This window comes from Heloderma suspectum, chromosome 5 (genome assembly GCF_057233095.1).
Source record: "Heloderma suspectum isolate Gila_16-S chromosome 5, 16-S_ref, whole genome shotgun sequence".
Classification (NCBI taxonomy): domain Eukaryota; kingdom Metazoa; phylum Chordata; class Lepidosauria; order Squamata; family Helodermatidae; genus Heloderma; species Heloderma suspectum.
This window is the reverse complement of record NC_139462.1, coordinates 121,983,938-122,006,043: the sequence shown is the minus strand read 5'-3', so window position 1 is coordinate 122,006,043 and position 22,106 is coordinate 121,983,938. Positions and strand designations below refer to the sequence as shown.

General features: G+C 43.9%; 1 protein-coding gene across 1 annotated transcript in view; it reads right to left on the bottom strand.

Annotated features, from left to right (window-relative positions):
- Positions 1 to 6,024: 6,024 nt before the first annotated feature.
- Positions 6,025 to 22,106, bottom strand: part of RGS12 (regulator of G protein signaling 12) — a 215,710-nt gene continuing 199,628 nt past the window's right edge. The window contains exon 18 of the mRNA XM_084859884.1: positions 6,025 to 7,165. Within this exon, the coding sequence (XP_084716010.1) occupies positions 6,804 to 7,165 (362 nt within the window). The 3' untranslated portion in view covers positions 6,025 to 6,803. The remainder of the gene's footprint in view (positions 7,166 to 22,106) is intronic.

Genomic DNA, 22,106 nt, shown 5'->3' with positions numbered 1-22,106 from the left:
AAGGGGGAGAGAAGAGAGGTTGAGGTGGCAGGAACAAGTATGTAGAAGTCCTAGTGCACCCTGTCATAATCTGCCCACTGGTGTGGACAAGATATGGCACGTTTTGTTGCAATGAAACACATAACAGAAAAGAATTCTGTGGATGCTTCTTTGCAGTTCCATAAAGAATAGGAAATGGAAAAGCTACAGCATAATGTAAAAGAAGGCATTGTTTTTCTATTATTGCTTATGGCTCAACAAAGGGAGCAACAGACACAGCAGAACTTGCATACCTGCATCCTCACAGGAAACCAGAGTAAAGGTGCTACCAGAGCAGAGTATTTTGTTGTATGATACCCTAATAATATAACAGTTATATCGTCACTGGATTTGGAATGTTTTCCCTCAGTAGTGCAGCCTGTTTGCAGTCCTGTTGCAGTGGATCTGTTTGTTGGTTGCTTTCCTGGGTTGAGGTCCAGGGCTGTGTTTCCACCAGCGATTTACTCCAACCTGGCTGTGCAGTGAGGTTTCTATGTTTCCATGACAGCGTGGCTGTTCAGCCCCAGCACCGCATTTTATCGCTGAAAAACCGCTTCTTATAGAATCATAGAATCATAGGGTTGGATGGGGCCTACAAGACCATCGAGTCCAACCCCCTGCTCAGTGCAGGAAGCCTGATTCCCAGGCAGTCTCCCATCCAAGAACTAACCAAGGCTGTCCCTGCTTAGCTTCTGAGATCAGATGGCATCGGGTGCATCCAGCCCTTCTTCTGAGACTGCTTATAGTCCAACTTTTCCAGCTTACCGTGGCTCCATTACTGACTTGTTTCCACAATTGCACTGGGTTCGCTATCTTAGCCCTGCCCATGGGACATGTAGCCGGGCCCTTGTGGGAGTATCACTCACCTGCCCATGACCTCATTGACCCAACCCCTCACGTCCATGTTTTCCTCAAAGTCCATTGCCGTTTTGCAACAGGGATAACTGTTAAGCATCATTGGTATACACACTCTCTCAGCCAGCAAGTACTCCCTGCATAGCCTGCACATCCGGAGAATTGAAGGTGGCCCTCGTCCTCGGGTAAATTCGATACATGGGTGAAATAAGTGTGGGTAGAGAGCGTGGCAAGTGTGATACCTGGGCAAAGGCGCTAATGCGCCAACGTACCATAGCGCAAAAGCAAAAATGCAGGAGAAATGAAATTGGCAAAGGGGAGAAGGAAGAAGGGCTACTCTGCCAGGGGAAAATGGGGGGAGGGAGAGGGAGAGAAGAATTTGTTCGGAAAGCATGTGATTGAAGCTATGAACAGGGAGTTTCTGGAGGGATGGAAGGGCTTCAGCTACCCGTCGCAACACTTAAAGTGCAGGTGTTAGAAAATCCGGGAATGCGCATCAGCGTTGATACAAATGGGTGATGGTTGGAGCATCTCTTTGTTCCTGCGTGTTACCGCTTCTGCGACTTAGTGCAGGCGTGTTTTTGTTCCTGGGAATTTGTAATGTATTCCACCACAACCCCATTGCTCGCAGAGGAGGTCCCTTTGTGCAGCCCCAAAAGCTCCCGCCCCTCTCCTCTGGCAATGTGCTTCTACCTTACAATGTGCTGAAAATTTGTGTTGGGGGGCAGCTGGCCATAAGGAACACACCTTCATGCCATCTACAGAGGCTAATTCTGATGTAGGGATGTGCAAACTCACCTCTGTCCAGGTTCTCCGGATGCCTGCCCAGCCCCTGCCCCCGCTTGCCAGTCCCCAGACCACACTCGAGCTCCTCCCACGTTTGACAAACAGCCCGCACTCACCCCAGCGGCCTCGGCAAGCTCTGCGGTCACCATTTTTTTAAAAAAGGAGATTGCAAAAATGCGCATGTCTTTGCGTGAAAATGTGCGTGTTGTGAATGCGCATGTTCTCATGTGTGAAATTCGCATTTTTGTGAAGGCGCATATTTGTGTGCATGTAAAAATGTGTATTCTTTAATAAAATGCTCATTTTCGCACAAATGTGAATATGCGCATTTTTGCGATTGCCACTTTATTTCTCAAAAAATGGCAACCACAAAGCTCGACGAGACCACTGGGGTGAGTGCAGGCCATTCACCAAGCATGGGCAAGGGGTGAGCAGGGGCAAGGGCTCAGCAAGTGGGGCTTGGGGGTACGGGCAGGGGCAGTTCTGCCGGATTCCTGGACTGAATCGGGCGCCTGTGCCATCCCTATTCTGATGTTACTTTGAACATGGAAGTGGATGCTGCCCAACGCCTGCTCTAGCACACCCAAGTAGGGGAGGGAAGTGTTTAAGTCCAAGGCTTGAGCACGCTTCTTCACGTAGCACTAATCAGTATTTTGCCACTGCAGCCAAATGCCCACAGTTCTGAGCTTGGTTCTTGACTCTGCCAATGAAACTTCTTTCTCAGCCAGGATTGCTGTAACAACTACATGGCCATGGCACAATCTTCGAGCAAGGGTCGTGGTGTGTCATGGAGGCATCAGGAGGTTCTCGATCTACTGGACATTTGTGGGGAGAAGAAGGTCCAGGAGCAGCTTCATGCAAGCCACCGCAATATAGATTACTTTGTGAAATAGCACAGCAAATGTCCAGCCGGGGGCACAGACGCATGGCACACGAGTGCTGTACAAGGACCAAAGCCATGCGTCTTGAATACAGAAAGGTGGTTACTCACAACTCCCATTCTGGGAATGATGCTGCAACCTGCCCCTTCTATAAGGAGCTGCACAGCATCCTTAGCGGGGAAGTCCCCATTCAGCCAAAGCAGGTCTGCAGGAGCATCACCATATGCCACACACCAGCTGCTCCCAGTGCTTCCGTGTCAGCAGTGGCTGAAGGTTCAGAGGAGCTCATCAGCAATGAACTACAGACGGTTAATGCGGAGGAGTACCATGCCCCAGTAGAAGAAGACATGGGTGAATACATCTTTCACTAGGTTTGCATATGGCCGGCCACCCTCCCAAGCCAACTCACTAAGCCCGCCGCACCTCACCCTGGTGTTGCCTTACATGCAGGAATGGCAAATGCAGCAGATGGTGAGAACCCACCGGAATGCCCACAGGGTAAGTGCAGACCCTGCACCCCTCCACCTATGGCAAACACTGGGGCTATGGCCGACACAGATCTTCACATGACACTGGTTTGCCGTGCTGGACAACCGCCCTCCGAGACGTCCATTAACCGGTTTTCCTCCTACGGCTGTAGCACCCGATTCCTCCTCAGCTGACCCAGGAGAGGCGTATGGCGAGACTGACCAGGATAATGATGGTGAGTCCACCCCAAGAACACGTGGAGGCCCAGGTAAGCACATGTGCATGCTGTGGTCGAAACAATTGTATTTGCTATGAGGAACAGCAATCGGCATTCCAGAAAGTGGGCAAGTTCATACGCAGGGCCACCTTGGGAAGCCCTCCCAAGCCCAGAGGGCCACCAGCTGCCCTGCCCTACCCCAGGGGAAGTGGAGGATAGGGAGGGAGTGACGATATATGTTTCTACTCAAGATCTAGACCCAGGCATCCCTAACCACAGAGCCACATTGTCCCCGGCGACAAGACTAGCTGTGGCCAGGAATCGGCAGCTGGCACGTTTGTACAGGACTTGTCTAATAGGGGGTATAACAGCTAATCCTAGAAAAGCAAGCTTTGGAGAGGGAACTTCCTCCTCCTGTCCAAAGATGAAGCACAAGTTATTTTCATTTTGTCTTGTTTGTAAATATGACACCTTCCATCAACAATGTGATTTTTATATCATACTTGCAGATTACATGAATATTCATAACTTACAATGCAGACTAATAGCTTAGCATCTTTGTAAAGGATGTTTTTGCTTTTTAATTAAGTTAAATTGAATTTCCATTTTACACACACAACCAGATTGTCAGAAGCTCCAACTGCACAACAAAACAAAATTGGTATTTAAAAATATTTGAATTACACATAGCACAATCCTGTACAAGTCTACTCAAAAGAAAGTTCCATTGAGTTCAACTGGGCTTACTTCCGGGTAAGTAGGTATGTGATTGGAGCACCAAAGTGTAATAATAGACCCTTGTAAAGAGGTTACTATCTAGTATTATAAGAGAGGGAGAAAAACATTCTCCACACCATCCTGCCAGTATGGCTGCGTTTGCACATAACAATAAACCAAAATTGCTTTCTTATACTGGTTTAATGTGAATAAGCAGCGCGCTGGTGCTGGGGCTCATCCACACCAGTGGATACAACAAGCCAGAATGGGAAAGCTTTGTGTGACATCCAACCCTGGGCTCCTGATCTGTTGCTTGCAAGCAAGCCCAAATTTGCAAGTCAGCGACAAACCCAGGTTTATTTCGGGCTTACAAGTCTGGATTGTTTGGGAGCAACAAACAAGGAGCCCAAATTCCGACATCACGCAGACCTTTCCATTTCTGGCTTGTCGTACCCACTTGCACAAAGGAAGGAGCGAATGAACAGTGAACCAGGACAACCCAGTAATTTTGGCTCATAGTTATGTGTGAACCGTCGTTTCAGTTGAAAGAGCAGACATTCACCAAATGGTTCCTTTCCTTTTCTTCCACGTATGTGTGATGCCACCTTTGCGACTTTCCAGATAGGACTCCCAGCTTGAATGCTGACAATATTTCTGCTGCTATTTGCTTGGATGGAAAATCCCCGTTGACACCAAAGCAAATACAAGCTTCAGAGGAGGGATTTTCTTCAGGGCCACAGCATGGAAAGAACCACACCTGCTGTAGTCTGATAATTATCAGCAACCCAGCTGATACTATCTGCATTAAAAAAACAAAACTCTGAATGTTAAATGCAAAGACACATTTAAGGTCAAGTTTAGTTTGGCCTTTAACGTTTTGAATTTAATATAAAGGTTATTCTAAAAGGATAATCAGACTAGCTCAGAATTTATAAAAACCCTAATTGATCCTAGGAACATGAGATCAATTATGGAAGGTTTCTCCACCTGATTTTGTGGGATCCCTCCTCCCACCCTGCACCACAGCTCACCCCATTCACAAAGGTCCCCATACCCCGCATGTAACATTTTTCAGGAGACTGAAGGGGCTGCCATGGAGAGTAGGGGGCAGGGAAGTCCACTTCTGGCTCAGATGCTACACCAGGGCCAGCCCCCCCATTAGGCAGAGTGAATCCCCTGCCTCAGGTGGCTGATTGGGAGGGGTGGTGGATAGTGCACACCCCCTACCAAGAGAGGCCCCTATGGCTGCCCTCCCACTGCAGCAAATGCGACAGTGATGGAGTGGCCAGCGGGACTCCCTGGAGCAGCAGCCCATGCAATCTGTCACTCAAAAGGGGTCCTCAATGAGAGAGATTGGGTGGGCAGGTCCACCAGAGCTGCCACCCACCCGAGCTCTTGCTCTGAGGACTCTCCCAGACCAAAGGAGAAGGTGGGCATGCCCCCTGGAGAGCTGGCCAGACCCAAATAATGCCATGCTCTGAAGTGGGGTCATTCCTCAAAGTGAGGCATTTTGGGCAAGGTGGCCCACAGACAGGTGGCCCCAAGACCACCTCACCCACAATGCCTTGATTCTGAGGAACAAACTCTCCTCAGAGCAAGGCATTTGGGCCTGGCCGCTCTCCAGAGTGCCTGCTTGCTCACTTTCTTGCTTTGAGGGAGTCCTCATACCTAGATATCAGGTGTGGACGCCACAAGGGCAGCAATGGTGGGGGTATGAGTGGGAGTGGTGACAATGTGGGGGACCAGTGGTATGTATCCCCCTACCTCAGGCAGCAGGATATCTTGTGCTGCCACTGTGCAACAGTGACAAGGGAAGCAGATGAAGAAAAACAAGATGAAAACGCTTTCAATGTAGAAACTGTGTCTATAGCAATTGATGATGAAGCAAAGCTGCCAGTTGTATCATGCAACTCCATTCAAATGCTTTCAGAAGACAGTCAAATAATATCACTTTTAGCACCACCATATTCAGAAGAAGGTTTACAAAAAGCATAAATAAGTCTACGCTATCTGATTCATGTTCCTTGCAAGAAGAAAAAAAAGGTGGGATATAAATTTGATAATAAATTAATGTTTTTTTCAAGGCTTGTGGTCTAAAAACATTACAGATAATTCATAATTTTGCAATTAAAAAGGCCAGAAAAAGAAATGTTTAAAGTAAAATGTTTGCAGCTGCATTGGTCCATTAAAAAAAATTGAAACATCAAGAGATCATACCTTTATTGGGACCCACCAAAATGTTACAAAATGATCAGCAAGCTTGGCAGTCCTCTGTTGTTCAGGCTGGAAGTTATGTCAAAGAAAAATAACAAAAAAGGGCATGGCAGAGATGCCTCAGTGTTGGGCATGGTACAATTTAAGAAATGTAGAAAATGTAATTTCAGAGTTAAAATATAAACTTTTCTTTCAGGATTCATGAGATTGTATGTATGGGATGGGATTGAGGTTTGTGTGTGGGAGGAGGCCTGTGTTACAAGGTTGTACTGGGCTCCCCCAAATTATGCTTGGGTGGGCCCTGGCTGTTTGATGGTTACACAAGGAAGAGGCAACTGAAAATGTTCTACTGTTGTGCCTGCAAAAGTTTTATACAGTGTAGTCATACCTGTGTATCACTAGCCCTACAAAGGTGATGTCGACAAATGAATTCAGGTACATGTTGTAACAAGATTGACTTTCCTCTTGGATTTTCTCAAATGTCAGGAACTTTCGCTCTCTCCCAATAAAAGTGCAGTTTGTACTTACAGTCCAAAGGCAATAAGCAGAAAAAGCTGAAACCTCTTGGCGTCTTGATGGAATGGGTGCATCGGTCCTTGTAATGATCTGGGAGGGAAAAAACTACAAGAACCATGCACATAACAACTTCAAACAAAAGTTGCTTTGCATTGGTTCTTATCATCCTTATTTTTCTCACTCTTAACAGCAATGAGAGACGGAAGATCTGATGTCCTGTAAACTCCTGTTCGCATCCTCCCCTGGCAAGATTTCAGCTCTGAGATATAGCCTTCAAAACTGAGGTTTTCCTCTGATTCATTCCAAGACGATTCGAGACCATCTTCTGTTGCAACTCCATCTACATCTCTGATGCAATTTACAGGGAGTTCATTTCTGAAAGTTTTCTTCCTAACTCCACCAGGGTTAAAGTCACTATTAGTGTTTTTAGAGCTTTGTTCATAAAGGTTTCCTCCACTTACTTGCACATCTGTTTTCTGTCTGTGGATCCCACCTAGAACAAACAGGGAAAGGAAGGGGGAATAATATTTATTATGCCTTGGTTGCATCAGTCCTGTTCTACAATGAGGTTTAACCAGCTTGGATATTTGGCTGTACTACTTCGTGGGGAAAAAAGTTTAATATATCATAGCCGATCCTTTAGAACTATTCTAAAGATATTTAGAATATTCTTTCCGTTTTAATGGTTTTTCTATACAGTGTCTCGGGCATCAATCTTGGCAGAAAAAGTAATAGATAAATATTAAAATGATTTATAAACTTTCAAACAATATAGTCACAACAGTACTGCATTCTCATTAAAAAAAATATGTAATCAGCACAATCAAATAGAGTTAGAAAATGAAACAGTACAGTTTCAGAGACCAAATGACAATCATTCACTGTTTCTCTCAACAATGAGAGTGAAGAAATAAACACACAAGTTACTTGGTTGAGAAAGCTGCCCAGTTTAAACAGCTTAATTTCAGGGTAAATTTAAGGCAGAAAGGGTCCATAATTCCTTCAGGGTTTAGGCTGGAATCCTGTGCATGGTTACATGGAAGTAAATCCTACTGAAGACAGTACAATTTACTTCCAAGTAAACATGCATAAAACTGCGCTCTTCGATTTTTTAAAATGTTATTCTGTTTCCGATTTATATTTAAATGACATTGCCTTATTTATAGGTAAACTATCAACAGAGGCCTCAGAAATCATGAAAGAACTAAGCTCATATGGAGCAATTGCTGGATTAAAAATTAATTTTAGGAAATCTGAGCCACTCTGTGTAGGCATGTAATGACATAATGACATGGGCCTAAAGACACAAATAGAGATGCTCAAATATTTGGGAATTTTATTCCTAAAGATTGAAATAAATTTAAAATGGATTAAAAAAAAGTTCTCTATGTGGTAGTATTTTTCATTAACATCAAAATGTAATGCCAGTTTTGGACAAGAGTGGAGCTCTTGTTTTATTATTTTACTACATTCTTTGAAAATATTGCACCAAAAAGTTGTTCTGGTTGTTCCTCCTAGCTGTTCCTGTATTTGAGTATGTGATTTGTGATGTACATCTTACATCTCCTTGATGTAAATCTTGCTATCTAAAGAGTTATTTTATTTTCCAGTGTTTATATTTTGAGTTTTTGTCCAAGTCATAAAATAACAGATGGGATAAAAAAGAGAGATAAGAGGGGAGATGAGGGGATTAATTTTTATGCCATTTTTCCCCAAATTGAAAACATTACATGTGGAAAGCAATTTGTAATTTGGTCCATTGTTTTAGTTTTATGTATAAGGAAAATGTAAGTTGTGCATTTGGTCTTTGTGTATTCCATGGTTAGCCATCCTTTCTATTTGTCACTGTGAATCTTTATCAACATTTTTTAGATCTTGCATAATGTATATAAAATATACATTTTTAGTACATAGGGTGACTCGCTTTTTAAAAAAACAATTTGTGCATCTTTGTTCATAGTTAAAAGTAGAATATCTGAGTTTTAAAATTAATTTGAAGACCTGCCCCTCCCTGTAGTTCTTAATGTCATTTGTTACTTTTAAAATGGATTGTTTGGGGTTCATTAACAGCAAAGCTAAATCATCTGTGAATGCAATAATTTTATGCGTCGTTTCATTTATTTTTCATATTTTCACATGTAGAGATCGCTAAGGGTTCAATTGACGAAGCAGCTAATAATAGGGATAAAGGACAGCCTTGCTTCATGCCTCTGTTAGGATCAATCCAATTTGACTCAAATAGTTGCTTATTATTGTATAATTGATTGATAGTTCTGATAAAATTGTTCCCAAAATTAGTAGTTTTTCAAGATGGTTTAAAAAAGTCCACTCCAATTTATGAAACACCTTATTTGCATCAAGTGACGGTATAGCAGAAGGTTATCTGTTGTCGTTTTCTTTCTCTTTTTTAAACTAAAACATAGTATATATTATGAAAATGTAGCATGTTTCAGGTTCTTGTGATAGGGATTCTTGAAAGGCTTTGAAACGTGTCTGCTTTTAACAAACCCTGAGTGATCTGGTGAGATGTAATTTGGTGCTAGACTACTTAGCACTACTTAGCTTTTTTCTAAATGTTTAACTGCATGTTGCCTTTGTAATAATGTTTGAGTTAAGCTCTATGTATAAGATGAATTTTGTTTCTCAGATATTTGTAAAGCTGTATACATTGGGGAATAATTGGAAATTGTAATGAGACTTAAATTAAATGTTCTGATAGAGCAATTAACAATAGGCTAATTGTTGAGAGACTAGTCTAATCTTGGGGGGGGGGGTCTCCATGAGCGATTTACTGCAGGTTTGCTGTATTTGAGGTCGTTCGGAGTGCATGATGTTGTGGCTGGGGTTCTGCACTGAAAAAAGTTTTTCTGAGACTACTTTTAGTCCAGTTGCTTTCCTTAATTCGGCTTGTCTGCACTTCTGTTGCGGTGTACACCAACCCTCTGCATTTGCTCTGGCGTGATATAGCCCTGCCCAGGGGTGTGTCTTTCACCTGGCCGTGACCTCACAGACCCCAGTCAAGGGCTGTTTCCTCAGTGTTTTTCCCACCTGTGTTTCCCCGATGTTTCTGCCATTTTGTGACTGGCCATCAGAGTTCTGAGCTACCTCATGGCATTTACTTCACCTTGCTGGCCATGGAAGCTCACTGGGTGACTTTGGGCCAGTCACAGACTCTCAGCCCAACCCACCTCACAGGGTTGTTGTTGTGAGGATAAAATGGAGAGGAGGAGGATAATGTAAGCCACCTTGGGTTCCTTGCAAGAGGAAAAAAAGGTGGGATATAAATGCAATAATAAAAATAAACTCTGGTGGCCATCCTCGCAAAATGTAGATGTGGTCCAGGCAACCTCTAACTTTTTTTAAAAAGTAAAGCATAAAAGCACAGGGTGGAAATAGCGCATTAGCTCTACATTGTGAGCCTGAAGTAAGTGCTCCAGGTTCACCAACCACAGCCACCTGTGGACTGTAAACTACATCAGTCTTGGACATTCAAAGTCATTACTGTGTCAGGGGCTAAGGCTTACCCTGCTAAAAATGCCATGGGGTGAGGAATACATATACTCGCTTAGATCATGGTTCCCAAGGTAGTTACTGGACAATCCGCGATAACACATTTAAAAGATATCCCAATCACGCCATAGCGAAATAGTGCATTTGTGTAGCAATACCTATACCCACTATAGCACTGTAGCACTATCATGAAATGGTGCATTTGAATGGGAGTAGCTTTACCCCTATCGCGAATAGCGCTATTGTGAAGTAGCGCATTTGTATAGGAGTGCCTATACCTGCTATTGTGCTACTGAGGTTTTAGAGGGACAGTAATAAAAAATTGGGGGGGATCGGGCATAGGTTGCGGAGGTAGGTGCTAACACCCACTGGCCAGACAAAGCAGAAAGGGCGGAACAAGGTGAGAGTAGGAGGGAAGGAACAGGCTGTCTAGGTGATGACGTGGATGAGACTCCACCCAGTATCCACCCAAACAATTCACAGGAAACTGCGGTGTGACCTGTCGAGAGCCCCAGGCTAGCTTTGGGATAATCCAGGCTTTCAAGCCCCATGTGTCCCCACACGGAGCAGATTCGACTCCAGTAAAAACTGCAGCAAAGTGGAGAGCGAACTAAACCTGTCACCATGGAGATCCCTGCTTGCATAAGTTTCTTATCTCTGTGAGTAATGTCTAAAATCCTTTTCTTGTGGATGGGTATATCTCCATGTATCAATTCACTTTTTAGATAATAAAGAGGCAAATTCTGTATGCTTGTCCTTAAATTTGGTTGTTTGGGGCCCCCTCCTATCTAGTTTGTAGCCTCTCCTCATATAAAAATCCCCTTCTATAAACAACTCTCCAATTTAATTTCATTTGTTCAGTATTTGGATTGTAAATAGATGTGGCTGGTATATCCTACCCATCTAGCTTGCCCCTAATAAAGATCCAACTTCTTCTCTTCAGATCTCTTAGTATTTCACTGACTACCATGTCAAAACCTTTAGCCAGGAGGATTGTCTTCCCCCCTGGATTTTGTGCCTCCTGGCACTTTGAAACTTTCTCCTAGCCATTACAAATGTAGTCATTTACCTTTTTGCCTTCTATTATGGTTTTTCCTCTGGCTTTTCTGTTTTAATAAGACCTTATGCCCTCCTTCATTTATTTATTTATTTATTTATTTATTGCATTTATACCCCGCCTTTCTCCCTCTCGCAAGGAACTCAAGGCGGCTTACATTATCCTCCTCCTCACCGTTGTATCCTCACAACAACAACCCTGTGAGGTAGGTTGGGCTGAGAGTCTGTGACTGGCCCAAAGTCACCCAGTGAGCTTCCATGGCCAAGTGGGGACTAGAACCCGGATCTCCCGGCTCCCAGTCCGTCACTCTCACCACTACACTACACTGGCTCTCTGGTGTAGTGCCTAAGTGCCATTTGACTGGCGTGCCTAAGCCCTGTTAAAGGAACATACCTTTATGTCAGCCATTGTCATAAATAGGTGTTGCCCCCCTTCCCAGTGTCCTTTTCATCCCTTGCCATTTTTATTTTCCCCACATATAACAAATTTAGAGAGCAATCCTATGGCCCCCCCAGACAGTGCCTGGGGGAGCCATAGGATATTTCAGATTCCTGGATCTGAGGTCAGAGACAGTGCTCCAACCTTGGACCCAGGAATCTGACATCCCACTCCCTTCCCCTCACAGCTGGCATGGAGAGAGCTGTGGAGGCTGCCTCTACAAGCCCACAAACACAAGCTCGGAGAGGAGGGAGTGGGTGCATGCTGGTAGACAAGGAGGGGACTGGGGAGGCCAGGTTATGCCATATCTGGAGGCCTCCCCAGTCCCCTTCCATCCCCCTCCCCCCAAACCCCCATCTAGCTAAATTGCACAGTAGGGGGAGTGTGGAGGTGAAGATCGCTTCTGCCGCTCCTCCCACTCTGCATAGGCTTCCTGTCAGCCTCAGAGTTCGGAGACTGATGGGAATCCTGATCGGATTGCATCATTAAACAATTAACCATAATTCTAAACAAATTGCATCTGCTGGATGGGGAATTTGCTGCTGGTATTCCTGTGCTTTGGTATTCAATTTCCCTGCCCAGGCAGGTCTAAATCTATAAATTGCAGGTAAGGACATGCCCCTTTTTCCTTCCTCCTGTCCCCAACAGCCTTTATGCATGTTGTGCTTATAGATACCTATTTCTGAGTATTGATTTTTACATTTCCAGTCTCATATTTGCTTTAACATGGTCTTTTCCTTCATCTTTCTATGTAGTGGGTTTTGTTAAGATACTTTTCCTTCTTTCATTCAGGTTGTAAAGTTGATCTCACTTGCACTGTTTTCAGCTTGTTGTACATTTTTTTGGACTGAAACCTTTTCTGTTTTCTTGCATTTCAAGTCAAATTATTTCCAGATCTAGATCCAGTCCCTGCATCTTCATCTACTTTATTGGTTCCTCCTCCTCCTAGGTTAAGGTTGAACAGGGTTAGTAGCTTCTTCACTGCCTGATCAGTGCTGTCTAGGTATGTTATGTCGTCCTGTGTTATTTTAAATGGAAAGCTGCATCAGTAGGAAATGCCTACTCCTCATAGCTGCCCGTTAAAAGAGCAAAATATTTTCCTACTTTGTAATGTTTTTGGACATAAATCCTGGAAAAACAAGAGAGCATGGCCCACAAATTGTATGAGTTTATGTTGTCAGGCTGCACAAATCTCCCTGAAAGATTTGATATTTCAGGGAGCTGTAGGGGAAGTGGATTAAGATGTCCCTATGTCTGCCAACATTTTGTGGTTTTGCCGCCAGGGATGCGCCTGGTCTATGTCTGAAGGTCTGGGAAGAGCACTGACAGTGTTTTAACTATGAAACTGACTAGGTTCTGTCCTTTGGCTGATTCTTTGACACCAGAGATTCTCTGATTCAGTTGGTGACTCTGATTTTCCAAATTCTTCACCTGATCTATTAAATCCACATTAGTTTTCTTAAGCTTTACAGAGATTTGGTTGCTAAGTTCTAGAGCATTGTCACTTTAGATATATGTCACTTTTTCAGTAAGGTATTTTAGCTTCCAGAGGCTTGACCACTTCCCCACCCCTTCTGCTGTTAGATCTTTTAACATCTCTTTTATTTGCCCTACTATATCAGTAATGAGTTCCCAGTTTTCCTTAGCTGACCTCAGGTTTTTGCATACTATGATGGGGCCTTCCTCATCTTCCAACTGGGTTATACTTGTGGTTCTTGCCTTGCCTTCTTTTCCTCTTGCTCAGCTGTTCCATGCTAATCAGCCAAGAAGCATGAGGGAGGGGAAATTTAACCCTCCCCTCCCCCATAAAGTGATGACAATTCCCCCCCCCCCATACACACACACACTGCTATAAAGCTTAGGGAAATTTTCCTCCCCCCCCCCCAGCTTCAGTTGGGCAAAGGAGGCTGTATTGCAGGTAAAATCAATATTTAAAGCCTCACACCCTTTTCCTTGCAGTTCCCCACCAATCAGCTGAGCAATGAGACTCTGAAGACACCTCCCTCTTCCCCACTGCTCACCTATGTGAAAAGATGGGATGGGTGTGTGAGGGTTTGTGTGAATCCATTCATACTCACCCACAGCCACCACACCCCATCCATACCTTCACAAAAAATATGTGAGTGTGGATGGATCGGAGTGATGTGCATGTATGCACATACACCCCTTACACACACATCCATCTGTTCACAAAGCTGAGGAGTGGGGGGGGAGGGACTGGGGCAGCCTTTAGAGGACCTTTATCTGAAGTCCAGTTCCCAGCTGTTCCTTACTGATCAACTGAGCAGTGTGGGGTTTCGCCTTTCTCTCCCCTGCAATTCGAATGAAGATTGCTCCCCCCATGCTGCTCTTAAGATTTTTCCTAAGCTTTATAGCACAGGGGTTGATTTTCTTCAGGATTGCTGATGGAGGAAAGGGTTGCATCACTTTACCCTGTAATCTCCCCCGTCCCCAGTGCCTGAATTGGTCAGTTGATTGGCAGAGAACAGCTGAGCAGCAGGGGGAAAGAGGCCGTGTAGCTGATTTGTATTAGGGGATGCTGCAGGCTGCATAAAATTAGGCAGCAGGCTACATGTGGCCTGTGTACTGCCCACCTCTGAACTACAGATAGAAACCAAGGGAATGTTTCTTGGACAATATGCATATTGACAGGTGAATGTGCATATTGCCCAGAGTATGTACAAAAACCTGTTGAGATATGCCCATTCCCAAAGGCCTGTTGGAGATTGTGCATAATGGCCAAAGAATGTGCACAATTGTCAGTTGTTATGCACATTAGCAATTCAACTCACATTACCCATAACATATATATAGAAAAGGTGTTTTGTTTTGTTTCTACATGAGAGAGGATGTGATAATCCCACCTGTATTCTGAAGTGCTCCTTTCTCTGAATGTGAAAAAATGCACCCTCATTTCTTGTCCTGCAGACAACTCCATCACTCTTACTTCCTGCTTGTGGCACTTAATAATCTTAATATTAAGATTATATGTGGATTAATCCATTGGGGGAATGGACAGGTTCAAATCTCTTCTAGACCCAGCATTTTATTTCTATGAATAGAAACTCAAATACATACGTGTTCTACCTCCTCTCCATTTCTGTCCTGTTTCTTTTATTGTTTTACATAAGAATCATAGAAACATAGAGTTGGAATGGACCTCAGAGATCTTCTAGTCCAACCTCCTGCTCAATGCAGGCTATAAGATGTCTTTATTTCTTTCAGATTTATTATTAGGTAATAAGATTAAATAATTAACATAAAATAACCACATTGTTTATATATATTTGCGATCATCATAGTTCTTCACAAATATTCAATAGCAGAAAATGAATCACCATCTTCAGGCTAAATAGGCATTTAGTGTGGACAGAATCCAATCCACAGCAGGTACAACATTGACCCATGAAGGATTCCTATTTGCTCTTTACAGCCTGATTTCTCACTCCCCCCACCTACATGTATGCGGGCAATGTGAATGGAGGGTAGGGCTCTGGAGCACAGGTAATGCGTATACTCAGGTAGTCTGGACGAGAACACTGGAGATATGCAGAAGCCTGCCATTCACCATAGTGGGCTGCTTGCAAAGGGGAGCTGGGCAGGGCGGCTCTACAGAAGTGACGGGAATCCTCCATACGTAGGCACTGCACTTGCAGTGGACTACGTAGAGCCCTGTATGGTTTAGCAAAATTGCTGAACTTTCCATACTTAATCTTGAAGGAAAAGTATGTAACTGCAACTACGAGCAAAACATCTAGTCACATTTGAGCACAGCTGCAAAGGTTACAAGAGTATCTGGAAAACAAAGTGATGATTGTTATTAATGTTGAAGAAAAAGCATTAAGATGAGAAAACCAAATTTCAATCAGAGATAGGTAGAACAACCTGGTTCTGTTTATGAAAGTTTCCATAGATCCAAATTCACATGATCAGAATACTCCAACTTCTGAAATACTTTGGATTCTAGAACAGTCATTCCAGGCTCTGGCACCAAGACCAGATCAGCTGCTAGGCCTTGCAGCACATGTGTGGAGGTCTCCTGTTTATGTTGATGAGATTCTCAACCTGTGCGACTGCAAGACATGCCTCAGGCCTTTGTGCATGGGCAGTGAGATCCCCAGGCCTTTTTAGGCCACAACATGTGCACCTTTGGCACACTGTACAGGTCGATGAGATCAGCAGGTTTTGGAACACCAGAGACCACCATGCTTGCGTGGTGATGCCGGCAGGGTCTGCAGACATTCCTAGTTCAGCTATATAAGTAAGAGCTCTTGCACATCACATGGCAAAGTCAATGATCTCATTGAGCCACGTAATGTACTGGAAATCTCTGCACATTTGCAGAGAAGTATACTGCAGCCTGAGCATGGTTTAGAACATGGTGGATCTATTGACAGATTCTAGCAGCTTTTGATGCCTTGCTGAAATCTAAATATGCTGCTAGATTTCAGAATCATCACTAAGTTCAACAGAATTCAAGTCCCACACTAAACCTCACAGTCTTGAAATATTTTCTCTCTCTCCTCCTAGCCTGCCTTACCTGACGGTGCGCTCTCGGGAAGGGAGAAGGGCATAAGGTTTCCGCATATTATTTGATGGCCTCAGCACGTTGCAGATGGAAGAAAAAGAAGCTGACAATGCACTGGTGAACATTGAGATGGTGGTGGGGAAACTTCTAGAATGTGCCTTTCCATGGTTTTCTGTTTGGTTTTATTCAAGCATTATAATCTCTGCTCTGAGATTGTGTCTGAACGAATCTGTATGTCAGATGAGCATCCTGTACAATCTGAAACTTTGCTCTCTAGTCAATGCTACTGCAGCATTTCAGTCTGTATTCTGCTGCCCTGGTGTAGTCCTATGCCATGCTCTTCCTGTTCAAAGGGGACTGATGGGTAGCCCTGAATTTCTTCCCACTTCAAGGGGAAATGTATAAAATTATGTCAGCCAGACCTTTTGCAACAGTTATTAACTGTAGCTCAAGAAATACTGCCACAGCTGTAGGACATGGGGGTGGGGCACGTAGCTCAGTGATAGAGTATGTGCTTTGTATGCAGAAGGTCCCATATTTGATCCCCGACAATAGTGGGCTAGATAGACTCAGTACAAGGCAGATTACTATGTTCTTATGTCACCTACAGTTCACGGTGGGACCCAGATTTTGCTGGAGACCATTTATCTTTTCTCCTTTTTCTCATGAGGCCCAGAGTGGGTATGTGCTTCATATATACAAATGGTATTTGACCTGTTACATTACTGTGATGTTAAAATTAGAAGAAGGGTAGATTTTTGAAGCATGGGTGCTTGAGCAGCTGAACAGCCCTTCCCGAATTAAAGCAAAGGGAACTGAGGTCAGCACAGCCCACCACATAGTGAGTGGCCCATGCGCCAGTTCTGCTTGCACCACACTGCTCTCCTCCGCCAGCTAACATCTCCCCCTTCCCAAATGGGAAAAAGCCCTTAGCCTGAGTAAGTGGGAATGGGTAGCCAATGGAGGGGGGCTCTAACAGTGATGAGAAAGGCTCAAAGGGGTTCTCTGATGGGAACTGATGTTCTGAGCTGGGGATGATGGTGCCTGTAGTCCAGTCTCATCAACCGTAGTTGCTCAGAGTGTTAGTCTGCGGCAGAGGAAACAGCCATTGGAACTCTCTTGTCGCCACTGTAGCCCTCCTTCATCTGCTACCTGCTTCCCCAAGGTAAAGTCTCTCTCCCCCTCAGTCCCAGTTAGGAAATGAAGAACTGGTAGAGGTAAGCAGTCAATCCAAAAAGCCTTGAAAAGTTTTTCAATCTCTAGTCAAAAACAGCTTCATATTATTCAATTTTAATTAATCTTTAATCATGCTCTCCAATTTGTGATATGATTTAACAATAATGAAGCATTATTCTATAAGGCAACTTTCTTACCCCCTGCTTGTTGTGGCTTGGAAACTGCTCTCTGAGGTGGGGTGCAGTGAACAATAGAAGTGTCTGTGAGAATTTGCAAAGTGATTCTCTCTCTCATCACTGAGCCACTCAAACCTTCAGGAAGGGATTTCTCTGCTTTCCGCTGGTGGGATTGATTGAGGTGGTGGTGGTGTGGTGAAGGGGCTCAAGATAGTGATAGAGGTGAGTGTCTTCAGAATGACACAGAGGTGTCACTTGTCTGAAATTGGATAATTGGGCCTCTAACAAAACAGAAGTGAGGGTCAATGGGCATGGACTGAAAACTGCTTTTAGTGACTCATTGGAGTACACGCCCAGGCCACATCTGGTTTTTAACTTTAGGGGAAATCTTTTTCTCTACTACCTTACGGATTAGAAAGTTAGGGATGGCAGAGAATTCTGCCACGGATCTCGGTGAGGCCGAATACCAGTGCATTCGGCCCCCCAAAAACTGTGGCGGAACGGCCTGCCCCCCGCCCCCCCGTGGATCCCCCCCCGGGACGAGACTTACCTGGGGTGGATCTTCTGGGTGGTGGCGGCGGCTCCGGCGGCTGGTCTTCCGTCTGGCTGCCGCCGCCGCCATTTGCAGTTTTTTTTTTACCCAGACGTGATAGGCTACGTAAGTTTTTACGTAGCCTAAAACGACTGGGTAAAAAAAAAAAGGCGTATGCAAATGGCGGCGGCTATAGCTGCCGCCATTTGCGTTCCTTATTTTGGGCCATCTTAGTCTACGTAAATATTTACGTAGACTAAGACGGCGAAAATAAGGGGAACGCAAATAGTGTAGCGGATGCTATTTGCGTTCCCCTTATTTTTGCCGTCTTAGTCTACGTAAATATTTACATAGACTAAGACGGCCCAAAATAAGGAACACAAATGGTGGCGGCCGTAGCCGCTGCCATTTGTGTACGCGTGTTTAAAGCCAGACGTGATAGGCTACGTAAGGCTTTACGTAGCCTATCACTGCTGACTTACAGGGACGCAAACGGCAGTGGCTATGGCCACCGCCATTTCCGTCACTGCTAGCCAGCGGCCGGATGTCTGGCTGCTGGCGGAGCCGACCGGCGGCTCTGCGGAATCCCCGCGGAGCGGAGCGGAGCGGAGCCGGCCGGCCAGGATTCCGGGGGGGGGAGGCGCAGAGCGCCTCCCCCCCCCAGCGGAACCCGGCGGAGCCAGGTAAGGGGATTTCCGTACATCCCTATAGAAAGTGTGTTTTCAATTAAGAATGCCTAAATTGTAATCAAATGTGCTCGGTTCTGTTTCTGAAAGTACACACACACACACACTTGCATTACATTCTCAGTAATCAAACTTTGCAGACCTCCTAGCTATCTGTGCTTTCTGCCTTTGCTACTGAATTTTGCATTGAGAAGAATGGGTGTGAATAATTAAAGCTCAGCACCCTGTATATTTTAAGGAAGCTGTTTCACCAAATAGTGATCCAGCTGCTTCTTGCTAATGTTGCTTGTTGTCCGCCTGCCTGAACTTAATTTATCATTTATGTATGGGGTGACTTGTCGTAAAAAGAAATTCTAACCACAAATTAATATTTGTAAAATTAAAATTAATTTCCCCTTGTGTGGTGCAGGCCCAAATTAACCTTTCACCCAATTTTTGTGTATTTGTGCAACTGATTTTACATAAATTAGAACTTTATATTTATTTCTGCTTTTTCGTGCATATTGGTGGGAACCTCCCGCAGCCCAGGTTTCAAGCATGCTCCTGTCACTAGTACACTAGTGCAGCATGATGGCATCATGCTGTGTCATGAGGGGTTTCATTGCCTTCCTCTGCAGGATTTAGTTTAAAAGCTTCCTGATCCTGATTCTGCCGAACATTTTCTTCCTTCTCAACTCCTGCCAGAAGGCCTTCATCATGGAAGCGTAGAACATGGTGTCGTGGATCTGCCACCAAAGGTTGGTGGCACAGTCCTCAATGTGCCTGAAATGATTACTGAAGAAAATGACCATTTCTCCCCCACAAAGAAGCAAAAGCTGTCTTGTCTTGGAGCTGCATGTCCCAGGCAATTAAGCATGTTGCACAGAAGGTAATTAGGAACCCAGAGAATTAAATAAATAATAAGGTATCTGGTACCAATAGAGAAGATACAAGCAGGTTTACAATGAATTCTGGGTAACTGGCATAAAAATAATGGTCAAGATGACCTGGGTAGTATCCAAAGAGAAAATGCTAATTTAAGGCCCTATCACTTGGACCAAACTTTTATTTGAGTAATGAACAGGTGTGAGACTGTATAATTCCAGGTCAAATGTGTATTTAAGGTTTTTGCTCAATTAATGAGCAAAAAAATATTGTGTAAGGTATACACATCAAAAAGCTTGATATAGTGATGTCTAGAAAAATTTATATACTTTGGTTTAATTGGTAAATTTTGAGTAAAGAGTTCTCTTCTCAAAGGCGTAATTCAAAATTGATCTTATCTAGCCTGAAAGGTGTACATATAAGCCTTTATGTATGTTCCAGTTGTTAAGGATGTTTAATAACAATGAAATAATTAAGACTGTGAGGCCTAATTTATGCGACAGTAGATAATATTAGTTATGAGATACTTTCTATACAAAAAGGGTATAAATATGTGCTCATTTTAGAATGCGGGAGCTTCTTCTTAGCAGCCTGTGTACCTGTTAGCTGAATAGCCTATTTAGTACTGAATAGGGAACTTGGTACTTAGAATGAGATCTCTCCTTTTTAAGGCATTAAGACTAGAAGGCTAAGAACAAGAACTGTTTAAGAAGTTCTATTTCTTTTTAAGGTATTAAGATCCAAGGATCTTTAGCAATGCTTTGTTTAAGAACAAGAAATGTTTTAATGTTGATATATACAATATATTCTTATGTTATGCTATAAGTATGTCTCTAATAAAAATAAAACATAGATCAAAAAAGATTTTCCTGTACTAATTCTTGTTAGTACAAAACCTGGATTGCAACCCATGAAAGAATCCTAGGTATACATTTGTAGGTGGTAAACACACAGCTAAATGCTCTCAAAGGACTGAACTATAGACGAATAGCTCAAACAAAGTTCCTCATCCGTAACAATGGTCCAAGATTCCAAACTTTTTCTGACAACCATCTGCATAGCCAGTCATTCACTTCCAGTATTCTTCCCTCTTCAATGGGAAGGATCACCACCTGTGCTCCAAGGCCCTTCACTTTCCTACCAAGAGCCTTATAGTCACTTTCAATACATTCAGGCCTGTGACTGACATCATAAATTGTTCCCACATGGAGCAGCAGGAAGGGGTAATGGTCAGTGCTCTCTGGAGCCTTGGGCAGCTGTTCTTGTTGCTGTGATGTAGAATCATTGTTTATAGGGAGGCCCTGGAATTGATTCCACAGCTCGAAAGACACAGAAATGTTTCATCTTCCCTCACAGATTGAAACACTGATAGATGTGCCTCAAGCACTTGTACCTTCTCTTCCAGCTTACACATGCTGCAGGTGCGGTTTTCTATATCCTCAGGCAGAAATACAATCACAGTACAGATTTTATAGGTCACTGCAGTAGCTTCCTTGCCAGTCATGTTGCTGGTTCTCTGAAAGTCCAGCTTTCCTGGACTCCTCCCTCAAACTTCTCCACTAAACTCCCACATAAAGCTCCCTATTTTCTACTCCCTATTTGGTATAGTCGAACTGAGAAGTTACCAGAGCACCTATCACAATGTTTAGGCAACTTTTTTAGGGGCATAGCACCAAATCAACCAAAATCGCTCAACAGCCTTAACCTGGCCAACAGGAGAAGGCTTGGATCCAGGAGCCACTCCCAAGTTGTGACTCTAATCTCTTTGGGTGTGATCCCAGTCAAGGCAAGCACTAGTGCCATTCCACTGGAAATAGGGCTGCCCACTATGGGCAGCTGCATTTCTGGCCTGAGTTCCAGTTTATCTACCTTTGAGTTCCTTACCAATTCTATACTGGGTTGATCCTAGCACAGAAATTGCTTCATTTTGTTCAGATGGAAAAGGGAAACAGAGCTATCATCTGCATATTGATACTAATCTACCCCAAAGCTCCAAATGACCTCATGCAGAAATTTCATATAGATGTAAAGCAACATGGGAGACAGTATGAACACATGAGAGATCCAGAAGTCATCTCCCAGGGGAACAATGGTCTTTCAATATCATCTTCTGAAAATGTCCAGCAAGGTAGGAGTGGCATCACTTTGTATGCAGTGCCCCTAACCCTGCCAATTGTTCCAGAAGGATACTATGGTCAATGGTATGAAAGCCTGCGAAGAAAGCCAGGAAAACCAACATGTTCACATTCCCATTGCCTCTCTCCTGATTTAGGTGGTCTGCCAGGGTGACCAAAGCAGCCTTGGTATAAAATCCTGTCCTGACTGGACTGGGTCAGGATAATCTGTTTCAAGGTGAAACCGATTATTCAGGCCAGTACTGATACTGCTTTGATTGCCCTACTAGATGACCTGGAGCAGCTTGACCAGTGCCCACTGGTCAATTTAGCCAAGAATTGAAGACTGGACA